The sequence below is a fragment of the Pseudophryne corroboree genome, chromosome 4, assembly GCF_028390025.1.
Source record: "Pseudophryne corroboree isolate aPseCor3 chromosome 4, aPseCor3.hap2, whole genome shotgun sequence".
In the NCBI taxonomy this organism is placed as follows: domain Eukaryota; kingdom Metazoa; phylum Chordata; class Amphibia; order Anura; family Myobatrachidae; genus Pseudophryne; species Pseudophryne corroboree.
The window spans coordinates 163,597,919-163,615,695 of NC_086447.1; the positions used below are offsets into that span (position 1 = coordinate 163,597,919).

The following is a 17,777-nucleotide window of genomic DNA, read 5'->3' on the forward strand; positions in this document are numbered from 1 at the left end:
CTCTGTATCGCCTCTTTTCTCTCTCTCTCTCTCTCTCTCTCTCTACACCCCCTTCTCTCTCTGTCTTCCCTTCTGTTTCTTCCCCCTTCTCTCTCTCTCTTTCTTCCACCTTCTCTTTCTCTCCTCTTTATCCTCATCTCTCTCCCTCTCTCTTCCCCTTTCTCTCTCTCCCACTCACTTCTCCTCTACCCCCCTTTCTCTCTCTGTTTCCCCTTCTCTCTCTCTAGGTGAGATGTACTGAAGGGAAAGTGCTGTAAACACCATTTTTGGGGGGATTTTACTGCAATTTAATATGTACTAAGACCAGGCCTCCGGGTTTTCGCCGCGGAGGGTATCGCCATCTTTTTATGGCGATACCCTTTAGAAGCCTATGGGCTTCTTTCCCACCCGCCGCTCAAAGCCACACCCGCCTCCCTGCTTCGCATACGCTGACCCTCCCCCCTTCACCTGTGTCCAGGCAGCTGGATCCCCCGCCCAAGGACTCCCAGCATACGTCACCTCCCGGGGCTGGGAGGTGACGCACCCCATAGAGACCCCCCTTACACCTTCACTCACGTATCGTGGGGGGCCTCTGTCACCGCATTGCAATGTTAATTGCATATGTTAGTACATATGCGATTAGCGTCAATGCGAGGGGCAGCAATTTATTTTAATACATACCGGCCCTCTGTGTCTACCCCCTATCTCTCCCCGTCTCTCTCTCTTTCTCTGTCTTTCCACTTCTCTCTTCCGCATTCTCTCCCACTTCTCTTTCTCTTCCTCTCCTTTTTCTCTCTCTCTCTCTCATACACCCTTTTCTTACTCTCTCCCCCTTTCCGGGATATTCAATTTGGCCCGAAGAGACATCGGGAGTAAAAACCCCTGATGTTTCTTCGGGTGCTGCGGTCGGGCTATTTAATTCACTCAGCCATTAACAAGTCCTTTTACACCTGTAAACACACAGGTGCAGTGAAACCTGTGTGTTTTCGGGTGAAATAGCCCCATTTTCGGATGAAAACAGGGCTGTTATCGGGCATTTTGCTTCGCCTGCTGGAGGAAGGTGAAGCAAAACCCCCGATAAACCACGGCCCGCGCCGGCTTATCGGGGCCAATTAAATAGCCCCTGGCGGCAAGACTTATCACCCGCCAGCTTCGGCCCAAATTGAATATCCCAGTTTGTCTCACCTCCTCTCTCTCTCACCTCCTTCTCTTTCTCTTTCACCCTTTCTTTCTCTTTCCCTCTCTCTCACCCCCTTTGTCTTTCCCCCCCCCCCTTTCTCTCTCTTCATCCCCTTTCTTTCTCTCCCCCTCCCTTTCACCCACTTTATCTTGTTCACTTTCCCACATTTCTCTCTCTACCCCTCTCTTTCACCCCCTTTATCTTTCTCTCTCCCCTCTTTATCTCTCTCACCTCCCTTTATCGCTTTCTCTACCCCCCTTTCTCTCACCCCCTTTTTTTTTTCTCTCTCTCTCCCTTTCCCGAACGCAAGTATGCCAGGGAGGGTTAGGATTATGCTGCGGGAGGAGAGGTTAGGCACTAGGGTGAAGGTTAGGCTCTGGGAAGGGGAGGTTTGAATTAAACTGTGGGAGGGGAGGGTTAGGATTGGGCTGCATGATGGGAGAGTTAGGGGTAGGCTGAGGAGGGTTATGGAAAGGGTAAGGGGTAGGTTTAATTTACCTACCAAGAAGTGTCAGTATTCTAACCATCGGGATCCTCACTGTCAGGATCCTGCACTCAACCCATAGACAAGCCTTACACTACTTTTAAATTGTCTATTAAAGGTACAGGGGTAAATGTAATAACCTGGTTTTGCCTTTTAAATGATTGCACTTTAAAACATCGGGCAGACACACTGGAAAGTCACTGCTGCCTGCAATCCTCAGGCTGTTCCATCTACCCTGTAGTCTAAAAACTGATGCCTACAGCAGGTCTATGACTGTATGACATTATTACTGCAAAAATGTTTTTTCATCTGAACTCATCCCATTAGTAAAAAATATAGGGTCTTACTCAGTTGTGTTAGAAAACTAAAAAAGCACACTACTGGACAAAACCATGTGCACTGCAGGTGGGGCAGATATAACATGTGCAGAGAGATTTAGATTTGGGTGGGGTGTGTCCAAACGGAAATATTAACTGCAGTGTAAAAATAAAGCAGCCAGTATTTACCCTGCACAGAAACAATATAACCCACCCAAATCTAAATTTCTCTGCATATGTTAAAAACTCGAATAATCCCCAAAATTGTTAAAATGAACTTTTTCATGAGCTTCGACAACAAGAGGACTTGCCTAGATTTAGCTCACTGGGTATGTGTCTGATGGCTAATTTTTTTTATACGCTTTCTATTACACTATATAATAGCAGTGTTGTGTATTATAATAAGCACAGTTAACTACAAATATATTCAGCAACAAGGTACATACTGTATTAATATAACATTACTAGTTACCATGATGGAACAACATAACAGTAATATCAGCTCCGGCGGCTGTGCACTGCCACACAGAGCAACACTTGATTTGCTGTGTCGGCCGCCATCTAGTGGCCGCCGGCACACAAAACACTTGTATTGCCCCCATAAAGGTGAGGAGCAGCATACAGTTTGCTACTAAGCTTACCGAGTTGGGTGATCTCAGGATGTCTACGTTCGACATGCCCCTGGAGGTAGGAATAGTTCATGAATGCCTTATCACATAGCTGGCACTGTAAAGAGAAGCAAAAATAGAGATTGATGGGATGTGTAGAAAAACTGCACTGCTTATTGTATTAAAATGTGTTGGCTGCCATTAGGGGAAATGATATCAAGGGTTCCCTAGGTCTTGATCTAAATAATTAACAAAGGTGTATGGGGCCGTGGCACTAGCAAGAATATCTGATTATGTTTAAAAATACAGTATGTATTCACAGATAAATAACAAACAAAAAGTGCTGTGTACAGCAATAAAACAATCACTATAAATCAGTCAATACAAATATAAAATCACATTTTCAATTTCTGCACAAGCTTCTTTACTAACTTGTATACCGTGCTATAAACATGTGATCTGGCTTAGACCTGAGTGCAAAGTAAATCTCTATGATTGTTTTAATTGCAAGTCCTTTTGGGGAGATGCTAGGGTTAATACATTCCTGGCTTTCCCAGCGTCTTTCCCCAGTTTAATAAGTTACGGTCAGTCCATAAGTAGTCGCTGCTACTTCCTCTCTTTCCACTCTTGGCGGGACAGATGCAGGCAGGGCCGGCGCTACCATTAGGCAGCTTTAGGCAGCTGCCTATGAGCGCCGGCCACTGGAGGGCGGCACTATAAGATGATTAGAACATGCTTTCTTTATTCTCTCCTGCTCTTCCGTAAGAGATGAGGAGCAGGAATGTTGTAGCTGCTCAGTTGCTGCCGCCCCCCCCCCCCCAGTGATAGCACCTTGCCGTGCATAATCCTGACCTGGCCCCCGCTCCATTACAACATTCTCAAACTGATCCCTGCACCCCCTGCCCCTCCGATCTCGAGCATGATGCCTGCACCCATCCCTCCCCCTCCCACCAATTGCCGGCTCTGGCATGTGTCTTGTCTCCCCCTTACCCCCCCCCCCCCCCCCGTTCCCATGGCGAGCTGCGGACTGGGGGGTGCAGCATATTACTTCTAGCCACCCCCCCTCCCCTCCACAGGCTCAGAGGTTATGCTCCCGCAAGTGTCCCCCCCCCCCCCCCCCCGTGATTGCGGACGGCTGTCCCCCTACCCCTGTTGCCGCGAGTGCAGGTTCAGTTCCGGCGCCCATATGCGAATTCCAGCCAGCCCCCCAGTGACATATTCCGGCAGTTTACCTGCTGCCCCCCCCCTGCTACGAGTGCAGGCTCCAATGTGTTACTCGTCAGAGTAACCATATTACCCCCCCCCCCCCCCACTCATCCTGCCGCGACTCTCTCACTGCCCCCCCCCCCCCCATGCACCATACCCCGTAGCACATGCAGGGGGGGTGTTATGGGCACCCAGAAATTCCCCCTGATGGACTGCATTCCTTATTTTAAAAAGCCGCGATCGCAGCTGCCGCTGCGGGTATGAGGGGTCTATTGCCGGCATAGTGGCCTGCAGATACTGGGAGCTACTGTGCAATGCTGTGGTGTGTCCTCATCATTCCAGTGGCTGTTCTGTGGCTGGCAGTGTCTCTCCTCTCCAACCCAGGTACATATATGTGCAGTACAATGTATATGTTTGTTTAAATGTACAGTATGTGTGTGTTGTGTTTGTGTTATGTATGTTTGTGTGTGGAGTGTATGTATAGTCTGTGTATTTTGCCTACAAACACACACACTGTAACTGTCGTCTCTCTCCCTGTCGTCACTGTCGTCACTCTCCGTGTCGTCACTCTCTGTGTCGTCCCTGTCGTCACTCTCTCTCCCTGTTGTCACTCTCCGTCGTCACTGTCTCTCTCTCCCTGTCGTCACTCTCCCTGTCGTCACTCTCCCTGTCGTCACTGTCTCTCTCTCCCTGTCGTCACTGTCTCTCTCTCCCTATCACTCTCTCTCTCCCTGTCGTCACTGTCTCTCTCTCCCTGTCGTCACTGTCTCTCTCTCCCTGTCGTCACTCTCTCTCTCCCTGTCGTCACTCTCTCTCTCCCTGTCGTCACTGTCTCTCTCTCCCTGTCGTCACTCTGGCTGTCCCTGCTTTCACAATTTCAGCTCATTCAGTGTGCTACAATGTGAATTTCGGCACATTCAGTGTGCTACAATGTGAATTTTGGCTCGTACCATGTGCTACAATGTGAATTTCAACTCAGTCAGTGTGCTACAATGTGAATTTTGGCTCATTCAGTGTGCTACAATGTGAATTTTGGCTCATTCAGTGTGCTACAGTGTGAATTTTGTCTCATTCAGTGTGCTACAATGTGAATTTCGGCTCATTCAGTGTGCTACAATGTGAATTTCGGCTCATTCAGTGTGTTACAATGTGAATTTCGGCTCATTCAGTGTGCTACAATGTGAATTTCGGCTCATTCAGTGTGCTACAATGTGAATTTTGGCTCATTCAGTGTGCTACAATGTGAATTTTGTCTCATTCAGTGTGCTACAATGTGAATTTTGGTTCATTCAGTGTGCTACAATGTGAATTTTGTCTCATCCAGTGTGCTACAATGTGAATTTTGGCTCATTCAGTGTGCTATAATGTGAATTTCGGCTCATTCTGTGTGCTATAATGTGAATTTCGGCTCATTCAGTGTGCTACAAGGTGAATTTCGGCTCATTCAGTGTGCTATAATGTGAATTTCGGCTCATTCAGTGTGCTATAATGTGAATTTCGGCTCATTCAGTGTGCTACAAGGGGAATTTCGGCTTATTCAGTGTGCTACAATGTGAATTTCAGCTCGTACCGTGTGCTATAATGTGAAAGGGGCACCAGTACTAGATAGTATAAGGGGTTCTACTACACGGGATACGCCCCCTTTTGGGTGACCACGCCCCCTTTTCTGGAGCCATACCCCCACTTCCAAATTTCCACTTCGACCATGTGTGTGTGTGTGTGTGTATATATATATATATATAATATGAGACTACATGCACACACATATATGTGGGGGGGGGGGGCAGCTGACAATTTGCCTAGGGTGCCGAGAAACCTTGCACCGGCCCTGGATGCAGGGGTCAGTGCTGAGGAAGTCTACTATTGGGTGCTAGATCCTGCATAGCACAGCGGCCGTACTGACCTTTGCATCTATCCCACTGACGGAGCCTGGCTATGAAGTGGAAAATAGGATTTTAATACCTACCGGTAAATCCTTTTCTCTTAGTCCGTAGAGGATGCTGGGGATGCTTCAAGAACCATGGGGTATAGACGGAATCTGCAGGAGACATGGGCACTTTAAGACTTTAAAAGGGGTGTGAACTGTCTCCTCCCTCTATGCCCCTCCTCCAGACTTCAGTTATAGGAACTGTGCCCAGGGAGACGGACATTTAGAGGAAAAGGATATATCTAATTTTTAAACTAAGGTGAGATACATACCAGCTCACACCTCAAACACACCGTACAACATGGCATTCAACAACAACGCATGCAACGGCATGAATAACATCAGCCACAGACTGACTGAACTCAACACAACATGTGTGTAACCATAACCAATAACTGCAGACACAGCCCGCACTGGGACGGGCGCCCAGCATCCTCTACGGACTAAGAGAAAAGGATTTACCGGTAGGTATTAAAATCCTATTTTATCATACGTCCTAGAGGATGCTGGGGATGCTTCAGGAACCATGGGGTTTATACCAAAGCTCTAGAATTGGCGGGAGAGTGCGGATGACTCTGCAGCACCGATTGACCAAACAAGAGGTCCTCCTCAGCCAGGGTATCAAACTTGTAAAACTCCACAAAAGTGTTTGATCCCGACCAAGTAGCAGCTCGGCAAACCTGTAATACCGAGACCCCTCGGGCAGGCGCCCAGGATGAGCCCACCTTTCTGGTAGAATGGGCCTTCACCGATTTTGGTAACGGCAAACCCGCCGTAGAATGAGCCTGCTGAATCGTATTACAGATCCAGCGTGCAATAGTCTGCTTGGGAGCAGGAGCCCCAATCTTTTTGGGAGCCCACAGGACAAACAGAGCCTCTGTTTTCCTAATCTGAGCCGTTCTGGCGACGTAGATTTTCAAAGCTCTGACCACATCGAGAGACTTCGATTCCGCCAAGGCGTCAGTAGCCACTAGCACCACAATTGGCTGGTTTACGTGAAACGATGAAACCACTTTTGGCAGAAATTTCTGACGAGTTCTCAACTCTGCTCTATCTGCATGGAAGATTAAATAAGGGCTTTTGTGAGACAAAGCCGCCAATTCAGACACCCGCCTTGCGGATGCCAAGGCCAACAACATGACCACTTTCCAAGTGAGGAATTTGAGCTCAACCTTACACAAAGGTTCAAACCAATGAGATTGCAGGAACTGCAACACCACATTAAGATCCCATGGTGCCACTGGGGGCACAAAGGGAGGTTGGATGTGCAGCACGCCTTTCACGAAGGTCTGAACTTCTGGAAGGGAGGCCAATTCTTTCTGAAAGAAAATTGATAAGGCCGAAATTTGTACTTTAATGGAGCCTAACTTTAGGCCCGCATCCACACCTGCTTGCAAAAATTGGAGCAAACGCCCCAGGTGAAATTCAAAATCCAGGTGTGGATTCACACCAAGACACATATTTTCTCCAAATACAGTGGTAATGCTTCACCGTTACTGTTTTTCTAGCCTGAAGTAGTGTGGTAATTACTTCACTGGGAATACCCTTTCGGGCTAGGATTTGGCGTTCAACCGCCATGCCGTCAAACGCAGCCGCGGTAAGTCTTGATACACGCACGGTCCTTGCTGTAACAGGTCCTCTCGTAGAGGAAGAGGCCAGGGATCTTCTATGAGTAATTCTTGAAGATCCGGATACCAGGCCCTCCTCGGCCAGTCTGGAACAATGAGTATCGCCTGAACCCTTGTTCTTCTTATGATCTTTATCACCTTTGGAATGAGTGGAAGTGGAGGGAACACACAGACCGACTGAAACACTCACGGTGTCACCAGGGCGTCCACCGCTACTGCTTGAGGGTCCCTCGACCTGGAACAATATCTCTAAAGTTTCTTGTTGAGGCGAGACGCCATCATGTCTATTTGAGGAATACCCCAATGACTTGTCACTTCTGCAAAGACCTCTTGATGAAGACCCCACTCTCCTGGATGTAGATCGTGTCTGCTGAGGAAGTCTGCTTCCCAGTTGTCCACTCCTGGAATGAAGACTGCTGACAGAGCGCTTGGATGTTTCTCCGCCCAGCGAAGAACTTTTGTGGTCTCCGTCATTGCCGCTCTGCTTTTTGTTCCGCCCTGGCGGTTTATGTACGCCACTGCTGTTATGTCGTTTGACTGAATCAAGATGGGCAGACCGCGAAGAAGATGTTCCGCTTGCAGAAGGCCGTTGTAAATGGCCCTTAATTCCAGAATGTTTATGTGCAGACAAGCTTCCTGGCTTGAACATTTTCCCATGAAATTTTTCCCCTGTGTGACTGCTCCCCAGCCTCGGAGACTTGCAACTGTGGTCACCAGGATCCCATCGTGAATCCCGAACCTGTGTCTCTCTAGGAGGTGAGAACTATACAGCCACCACAGGAGAGAGATTCTGGTCCTGGAAGATAGGATTAATTTCCGGTGCATGTACAGGTGAGACCCGGAACCACTTGTCCAACAAGTCCCACTGAAATACCCTGGCATGGAACCTGCCAAACTGAATGGCCTCGTAGGCCGCCACCATCTTCCCCAGCAACCGAGTGCATTGAAGAATCAACACTCTTGCCGGTTTCAGAATCTGTTTTACCATGTTCTGTAATTCCAGAGCATTTTCCACCGGTAGAAAAACTCTCTGTAATTCTGTATCCAGAATCATACCCAAGAATGACAGCTGTGTTGTCGGAACCAACTGTGATTTTGGCAATTTTAGGAGCCAACCATGTTGTTGCAGAATTGTCAGGGAGAGTGTAACGATTTCCAGTAATTTCTCCTTGGATCTCGCCTGTATCAGGAGATCGTCCAAGTACGGGATAATCGTGATTCTCTGCTTGCGCAGGAGAACCATAATTTCCGCCATAACCTTGGTGAAAATCCTCGGAGCCGTGGACAGACCAAATGGCAACGTCTGAAATTGGTAATGACAATCCTGAACAGCAAACCTCAGATAAGCCTGATGTGGTGAATATATGGGGACGTGTAAGTAGGCATCCTTTATGTCGACCGACACCATAAAATCCCCCTCCTCCAGACTGAAGATCACTGCTCGGAGAGATTCCATTTTGAATTTGAATTTTTCTAGATAGAAATTGAGGGATTTTAGATTCAAAATCGGTCTGACTGAGCCATCCGGCTTCGGGACCACAAACAGGCTCAAATAAAAGCCTTCCCCCTGTTGTGACGGGGGTACCGTGACAATGACTTGATTTTGACACAGCTTTAGTATTGCAGCACATACTACCTCCCTTTCTGGAAGAGAAGCTGGTAAGGCCGATTTGAAAAATCGATGAGGGGGCACGTCTTGAAACTCCAATTTGTACCCTTGGGCTACTATTTCTAATACCCAAGGATCCATGGCCGAGCGAACCCAGACCTGACTGAAGAGTTGGAGACATGCCCCCACCGGTATGGACTGCCGCAGAGGAGCCCCAGCGTCATGCGGTGGATTTGGTAGAAGCCGGGGAGGACTTCTGCTCTTGGGAACTTTCCACAGCCTGTGACCTTTTTCCCCTTCCTCTTCCTCTCGTAGCAAGGAAGGAAGACCCTCATCCTTTTTTGTATTTATTGGGCCGAAAGGACTGCATCTGATAGTGGGGCGTTTTCTTTTGTTGTGCAAGGACATACGTTAGAAACGATGACTTACCTGCGGTAGCCGTAGATATCAGGTCAGCGAGGCCGTCACCAAACAAGACACCACCTTTATACGGCAGAGACTCCATAGCCTTCTTAGAGTTAGCATCAGCATTCCATTGATGAATCCACAATGCCGTCCTAGCCGAGACTGCCATGGCATTAGCCCTTGATCCCAAAAGGTCAATATCCCTCGCAGCTTCCTTTAGATAGGCTGCAGTGTCCCTGATATGACCCAGTGTGAAAAGAACGCTATCCCTGACCAGGGTATCTATATCAGATGACAAGTTATCTGCCCAATTTTCAATAACGCTACTCACCCATGCCGATGCAACAGCAGGCCTGAGCAGCGTACCTGTAGTGACATAAATGGATTTTAGTGTATTTTCCTGCTTACGATCCGCAGGATCCTTTAGGGCTGCCGTGTCAGGAGACAGAAGCGCCACCTTTTTGGACAGACGCGATAGAGCTTTGTCCACCGTGGGAGTTGACTCCCACATTTCCCTGTCCCCAGAGGGGAATGGATATGCCACCGGAATTCTCTTGGGAACCTGTAACTTCTTATCAGGATTTTCCCAAGCTTTTTTAAAAAGAGCGTTCAGTTCATGAGAGGGAGGAAACGTTACCTCAGGTTTCTCTCCTTTATACTTACAGACCCTAGTGTCAGGAACAGCAGGGTCTTCCGTGATATGTAATACGTCTTTTATTGCCACAATCATGTACTGAATGCTCTTAGCCAGTTTAGGATACAATCTGGCATCACTATAGTCGACACTGGAATCAGAGTCCGTGTCGGTATCTGTATCCGCTATCTGGGTAAATGAACGCTTCTGTGACCCTGAGGGGGTCTGAACTTGTGATAATGCATCCTTCATGGATTTTCTCCATGTCTGGTTCCGGGACTCAGATTTATCTAATCTCTTATTTAATCGAGCCACATTTGCATTCAAAACACTGAAAACATTTACCCAATCAGCCATTGGCGGTGCCAACACGGTCACTCCCACAGTCTTTTCTGACCTGTGAATGCCAAATTGATTTCTCACAAATATTTAAAATGTCCGCTCTAATATATATTGTAAACGCCTGCACCTCTTATTACCATATCCCATGAATGTGCGCTATACATCGCAAAACACTGCATCCCATAAGAGAAAACAATACACCCACACATTATCTGAGTTCCAAAGCTCATTGATGTATATATTTGTTATTAAAGGATATGGATTCAATATATATTACAAAGTACAGTATACCTATAGTTACATGGTTACACTCACACAGTAAGCAGTTAAAACATAGTTACATACAGTTACATACAGTTACAGGCCAGCGATACAATACCATTCCCTCAATGCTTATGTCTCTCTCTTTCTCTAAAATCATGCCGGGACTCCATCTTACGCTGAGACCAAAACAGGAACCGAGTTGGCAATAACTCCATCATCGTCTCAGACCTTACAGCAACTCTGAGACCAAAACAGGAACTACCTTCCTGTGTGATCAGCAATGTGTTATCTAGTTTGGGGGAGGGGACTCTCTCTCATTCATGATGAGTCACTAGTCCCTTTGTATATGGTAATCAGGTTCAGCCTTGAAGACATCCAAAGGGCTGGCATGAGTTTCCTGTCCACTGTCCTAATAAGAGTGATTTTAGCTTTTATACATTTAATCATAATTATCCGCTGCAATGTCCCACAACTTCACAACAAGCATCAAATGAATCTACACATCAATCTGGTTGCTTCAATATTAAACATGACCGGTGTATCTTGTTTCGTTCAAATAATACACATACATGACACCACTCCATCATATACAATTCTAAATCATCATGATGTCTGGCGGTTGATACCACCACAATTATGTACTGCATGAAATAAGTGTTGAATCCATCTCCGTGGCATGTCCGTGTAAATGCGGGTGTTACCATATATTGCTATGCTCGCTGCGCATATTTGCAAGTATAGCGACTTAAATGTGTGTAGTTTGTATGTTCTCTTTATGTAATATTTTTGACTTCGATAGACCCCACTCCAGCCTCCTCCTGGGAAGAGCACTCAGCCTCAGACATGTCGACACACGCGTACCGACATCCACAACCACACTGGGGCTATAGGGGACAGACCCACAGCAAAGCCTGTTAGAGAAACACAGAGGGAATTTTGCCAGCTCACAACCCAGCGCCTATCCCGGTACTGAAAACGATTAAAATAATGCCTCAGACCTGTTAGCGCTTTTATACTAATAAAACAGCACCAAATTACTGTGCCCCCCCACCCCCCGTTTTGTACCCTGTTACTTGTACAGCAGTGTAGGAGGTCAAGACCAGCATCTCTGTGAAGAGAAAATGGCGCTGATTAGAGGTGTGAGGGCTAAGCCACGCCCCCTTAATGGCGCGCTTCAGCCCTGCTATTTTTCAAATCTCTATACTGGCGGGGGTCTGGTTTTAGTGCCCAGGCACTGTAAGCCTCTTTTGCCAGCCTATTTATTGAGGTTTATGCTGCCCAGGGCACCCCCCACCTGCGCCCTGCACGCTGCGTGTGTGGGAGCATGGCGCGCAGCACGCCCGCTGCGCGGTACCTCAAAGCCGTCACTGAAGTCTACTGATCTTCTACTCAACCGTCTTCTGACTTCTGGCTCGGCAAGGGGGTTGACGGCGCGGCACCGGGAACGAGCATCTAGGCGTACTTAGCGATCAGACCCTCTGGAGCTAATGGTGTCCAGTAGCCTAAAAAGCAGAGCCTTGAAACTCACAGAAGTAGGTCTGCTTCTCTCCCCTCAGTCCCACGAGGCAGGGATCCTGTAGCCAGCAGGTCTCCCTGAAAATAAAAAACCTAACATAAAGTCTTTTTCTGAGAAACTATGGAGAGCTCCTCAGTGTGCATCCAGTCTCACTGGGCACAGAATATAACTGGAGTCTGGAGGAGGGGCATAGAGGGAGGAGCCAGGCCACACCCCTTTTAAAGTCTTAAAGTGCCCATGTCTCCTGCGGATCCCGTCTATACCCCATGGTTCTTGAAGCATCCCCAGCATCCTCTAGGACGTATGAGAAAGAGAGGTAGCAGTGGCGGCTACTTGCGGATGGACCGTGACTCACTACGCTGAGTAAAGAAGCTGGCAAAGCATGCAAGACGGGGAAAATGCAAAAGGTACCTTATGCATTTACACTTCATATTTGGAACGGTTTAAGAATCCCATGACTACACCTCCTTGTAAGAAAAGTGTCAAATACTTCTAATTTTCATTTCTTTGATTCATCAGAGCAATTACCTACTACAAAGCGCAGTATATTAAAAAAACGAAATAGGTAATGAGTAACATGAAAGCCTATAATAGGCAAATATACAATAATAATACAGCAGCATTGTCTTAGATGTATGTGCATCAGAAGGTATTAACAGAAGGCAAATTGGACACAATTTAACCTAAGCCTGGTAGGCACATCCCCTCAAACAAATATATATATACACACACACACACACAACCATAGAAAAGGCGGCACTCGGAGTCTGCAATCATATATTGGTGCAAAAAGCAATCATCATCAATGTTTCGGGGACCAGTTCCCCTTCCTCAGGATAAGTGTTAACAGTGCACAACAAACATCTAAATACACAGTGGCAGTACTTACCCCCAAACAAACAGCCTCTATGTATTTAAATGTTTGCTGTGCACTGTTAACACTTATCCTGAAGAAGGGGAACTGGTCCCCGAAACATTGATGATGATTGCTTTTTGCACCAATATATGATTGCATCACAGACGAGTGCCGCCTTTTCTTTGGTTGAATATTTCAGTGGGTGAAAGATTAAAGCGCTCTGCGGAGGAGGGCACCGGAGCAGGACATATCCCGCAGTGAATACTTGGAGTGCCGGGGAATTAAGGCATCTATATATATATATATATATATATATAAAAACAAAAATAAAAGAAGCGCAGATGGTACAGTAACGTTTTTATAAAATTCCAAGGTTACTTTAAAGTTAAACGTACAGTAAAAATAAGATTTTAAACCTACCGGTAAATCTATTTCTCCTAGTCCGTAGAAGATGCTGGGGACTCCGTAAGGACCATGGGGTATAGACGGGCTTCGCAGGAGATAGGCCACCTAAAAAGAACTTTGACTATGGGTGTGCACTGGCTCCTCCCTCTATGCCCCTCCTCCAGACCTCAGTTAGAGAACTGTGCCCAGAGGAGATGGACAATACAAGGCAGGATTTAGCAATACAAGGGCAAGATTCATACCAGCCCACACCAATCATACCATGTAACCTGGAACATACATAACCAGTTAACAGTGTGAACAAAAACAACAGTAACGGTCCAAGACCGATGTCAACTGTAACATAACCCTTATGTAAGCAACAACTATATACAAGTCTTGCAGAGTTTCCACACTGGGACGGGCGCCCAGCATCCTCTACGGACTAGGAGAAATAGATTTACCGGTAGGTTTAAAATCTTATTTTCTCTTACGTCCTAGAGGATGCTGGGGACTCCGTAAGGACCTGGGGTTTATACCAAAGCATCCAATCAGGCAGGAGAGTGCGTATGACTCTGCAGCACCGACTGAGCAAACGCTAGGTCCTCATCAGCCAGGGTATCAAACTTGTAGAATTTAGCAATAGTGTTTGACCCCAAGTCGCCGCTCGGCAAAGTTGTAAAGCCGAGACGCCTCGGGCAGCCACCCAAGAAGAGCCCACCTTCCTAGTGGAATGGGCCTTAACCGAAATTGGTAACGGCAATCCAGCCGTAGAGTGAGCCTGCTGAATCGTACTACAGATCCAGCGAGCAATAGTCTGCTTCGAAGCAGGAGCGCCAATCTTATTGGCCGCATACAGGCTAAACAGAGCCTCTGTTTTCCTAACTCTAGCCGTCTGGCTACATACATTTTTAAGGCCCTGACTACGTCCAGGGATCTGGAATCCTCCAGGTCACTTGTAGCCACAGGCACCACAATAGATTGATTCATATGGAACGAAGAAACCACTTTAGACAAAAATTGTGGACGTGTCCTCAATTCAGCTCGATCCACATGAAAAATCAAGTAGGGGCTCTTGTGTGACAAAGCCGCCAACTCTGACACTCGCCTTGCTGATGCTAAGGCCAACAACATGACCACCTTCCAGGTAAGAAATTTCAACTCAACCTTGTTAAGCGGTTCAAACCAGTGTGATTTTAGGAACTGCAACACCACGTTCAGGTCCCATGGTGCCACTGGAGGCACAAAAGGGGGCTGGATGTGCAGCACTCCCTTTACAAACGTCTGGACTTCTGGAAGAGAAGCCAATTCCTTCTGAAAGAAAATCGAGAGGGCCGAAATCTGTAACTTAACAGAACCTAATTTCAGGCACATATCCACTCCTGTCTGTAGGAAGTGGAGAAGACGACCCAGATGAAAATCTTCCGTAGGTGCATTCTTGGTCTCACACCAAGACACATACTTTCACCAGATACGGTGATAATGTTTTATCGTCACCTCCTTCCTAGCCTTTATTAACTTAGGGATAACCTCTTCCGGAATCCCCTTTTTTGCTAGGATTCGGCGTTTAACCGCCATGCCGTCAAACGTAACCGCGGTAAGTCTTGAAATACACAGGGCCCCTGCTGCAACAGGTCTTCCCTCAGAGGAAGAGGCCAGGGGTCTCCTGTGAGCATCTCTTGTAGATCCGAGTACCAAGCCCTTCGAGGCCAGTCTGGGACAACGAGTATCGTCTGTACTCTTCTTCGTCTTATGATCCTCAACACTTTCGTGATGAGAGGAAGAGGAGGAAACACATAGACCGATTTGAACACCCACAGTGTTACCAGAGCGTCCACTGCTATTGCCTGAGGGTCCCGAGACTTGGCGTATTACCTCTGAAGTTTTTTGTTGAGACGTGACGCCATCATGTCTATTTGAGGAGTTCCCCAAAGACGTGTTACGTCTGCAAAGACTTCTTGATGAAGTCCCCACTCTCCTGGATGTAGATTGTGTCTGCTGAGGAAGTCTGCTTCCCAGTTGTCCACTCCCGGAATGAAGACAGCTGACAGAGCGCTTACATGATTTTCCGCCCAGCGAAGGATCCTTGTGGCTTCCGCCATCACGACTCTGCTTTTTGTCCCGCCTTAGCGGTTCACATGAGCCATTGCTGTGACATTGTCTGATTGAATCAGTACCGGTAGGTTTCGAAGAAAATTCTCCGCTTGTCGAAGGCCGTTGTAAATGGCCCTGAGTTCCAACACATTGATGTGTAGACAGGACTCCTGGTCTGACCACAGACCCTGAAAATGTTTTCCCTGTGTGACCGCTCCCCATCCTCGGAGGCTCGCGTCCGTGGTAACCAGGATCCAATCCTGAATTCCGAACCTGCGACCCTCCAGGAGGTGAGCACTTTGCAACCACCACACTCTGGTCCCTGGGGACAGAGTTATTTTCCGATGTAAGTGCAGATGGGACCCGGACCACTTGTCCAGAAGGTCCCATTGAAAAGTTCTTGCATGGAACCTGCCGAAGGGAATGGCCTCGTAGGCCGCCACCATTTTCCCCAGAACTCGAGTGCAATGGTGAACTGACACCCTTTTCGGTTTTAGCAGTTCTCTGACCATGTTCTGGATGTCTTGGGCTTTCTTTATTGGGAGGAAGACCTTCATTTGTTTCGTATCCAGTATCATACCTAAGAACAGCAGTCGAGTTGTCGGAATCAACTGTGACTTTGGTAGATTTAGAATCCAACCGTGTTGCTGGAGCACTCTCAGAGAGAGCGCCACACTGCTCAGCAATTTCTCTCTTGATCTCGCTTTTATCAGGAGATCGTCCAAGTATGGGATAATTGTGACACCATGCTTGCGCAGGACCACCATCATTTTCGCCATTATCTTGGTGAAAATCCTCGGGGCCGTGGAAAGTCCAAACGGCAACGTCTGAAATTGGTAATGACAATCCTGTACAGCGAATCTCAGGTATTCCTGATGGGGGGCATATATGGGGACATGAAGGTACGCATCCTTTATGTCCAGAGACACCATAAACTTCCCCTCCTCCATGTTGGCTATTATTGCTCTGAGTGATTCCATTTTGAATTTGAATCTTTTTATGTACAGGTTTAGGGATTTCAGATTCAAAATCGGTCTGACCGAACCGTCCGGTTTCGGGACCACAAATAGGGTTGAATAGTAACCTCTTCCCTGCTAGTGCAGGGGAACCTTGATTATCACTTGCTGTATACACAGCGTTTGAATTGCAGCTAACACTACATTCCTTTCCGATGTGGAAGTTGGTAGGGCCGATTTGAAAAATCGGCGCGGGGGCACCTCCTCGAATTCCAGTTTGTAACCCTGGGAAACTATTTCCAGCACCCAGGGATTCAGGTCCGAACTGACCCAGGCCTGACTGAAAAGTCGAAGACGTGCCCCCACCGGTGCGGACTCCCTCAGGGGAGCCCCTGCGTCATGCTGTGGGTTTTGAAGCAGCCGGGGAGGACTTTTGTTCCTGGGCACCTGCCGCAGCAGGTGCTCTCTTGCCTCTGCCCTTACCTCTGGCGAGGAAAGAGGATCCCCGACCTCTTTTAGACTTGTGCGACCGAAAGGACTGCATCTGATAGGGTGTTACTTTCTTTTGCTGTTGGGGAATATATGGTAAAAAATTTGATTTACCTGCTGTAGCTGTGGAAACCAGGTCCGTCAGCCCATCCCCAAACAATACATCCCCCTTATAGGGTAGTACTTCCATATGTTTCTTGGAATCCGCATCACCCGTCCATTGGCGAGTCCATAAGGATCTTCTCGCTGAGATAGCCATGGCATTGGCCCTAGAAGCTAGCAATCCAATGTCCCTTTGAGCATCCCTCATAAATAAGACTGCGCCTTTTATATGGGCTAGAGTTAGGAATATAGTGTCCTTATCCATAGTATCAAATTGATCTGTCAGCTCATCTGTCCAAGCTGCAATTGCGCTACACACCCATGCCGACACAATAGTCGGTCTTAGCACAGTACCCGTATGAGAATAAATACCCTTTAAGGTAGTTTCTTGCCTGCGATCTGCTGGGTCTTTAAGGGCCGCTGTGTCAGGAGACGGTAGCGCCACTTTCTTGGTTAAGCGCGTCAGGGCCTTGTCCACAGTGGGGGGTAATTCCCAAATCTCCCTGTCATGCTTAGGGAAAGGGTATGCCATAAAAATTCTTTTGGGGATCTGCGGTCTCTTATCCGGAGTCTCCAAAGCTTTTCCAAAGAACACATTTATTTCATGAGATGTGGGAAAATTAATAATCTGTTTCTTTTCCTTAAACATGTGTACCCTTGTGTCGGGGACCGAGGGTTCATCCACAATATGCAACACATCCATTATTGCCACAATCATACCCTGAATAGTTTTAGTCACCCTAGGGTGCAATTTTACTTCGTCATAGTCGACACTGGAATCAGAATCCGTGTTGGTA

General features: G+C 47.4%; 1 protein-coding gene across 2 annotated transcripts in view; it reads right to left on the reverse strand.

The window, feature by feature from the left end:
* The window catches only part of DZIP1L (DAZ interacting zinc finger protein 1 like), a 282,067-nt gene that overhangs the window by 191,273 nt on the left and 73,017 nt on the right, over positions 1-17,777 (reverse strand). For both annotated transcript variants that reach the window (XM_063915531.1, XM_063915530.1), the window contains exon 3: positions 2,602-2,686. In XM_063915531.1, the coding sequence (XP_063771601.1) occupies positions 2,602-2,686 (85 nt within the window). The remainder of the gene's footprint in view (positions 1-2,601; positions 2,687-17,777) is intronic.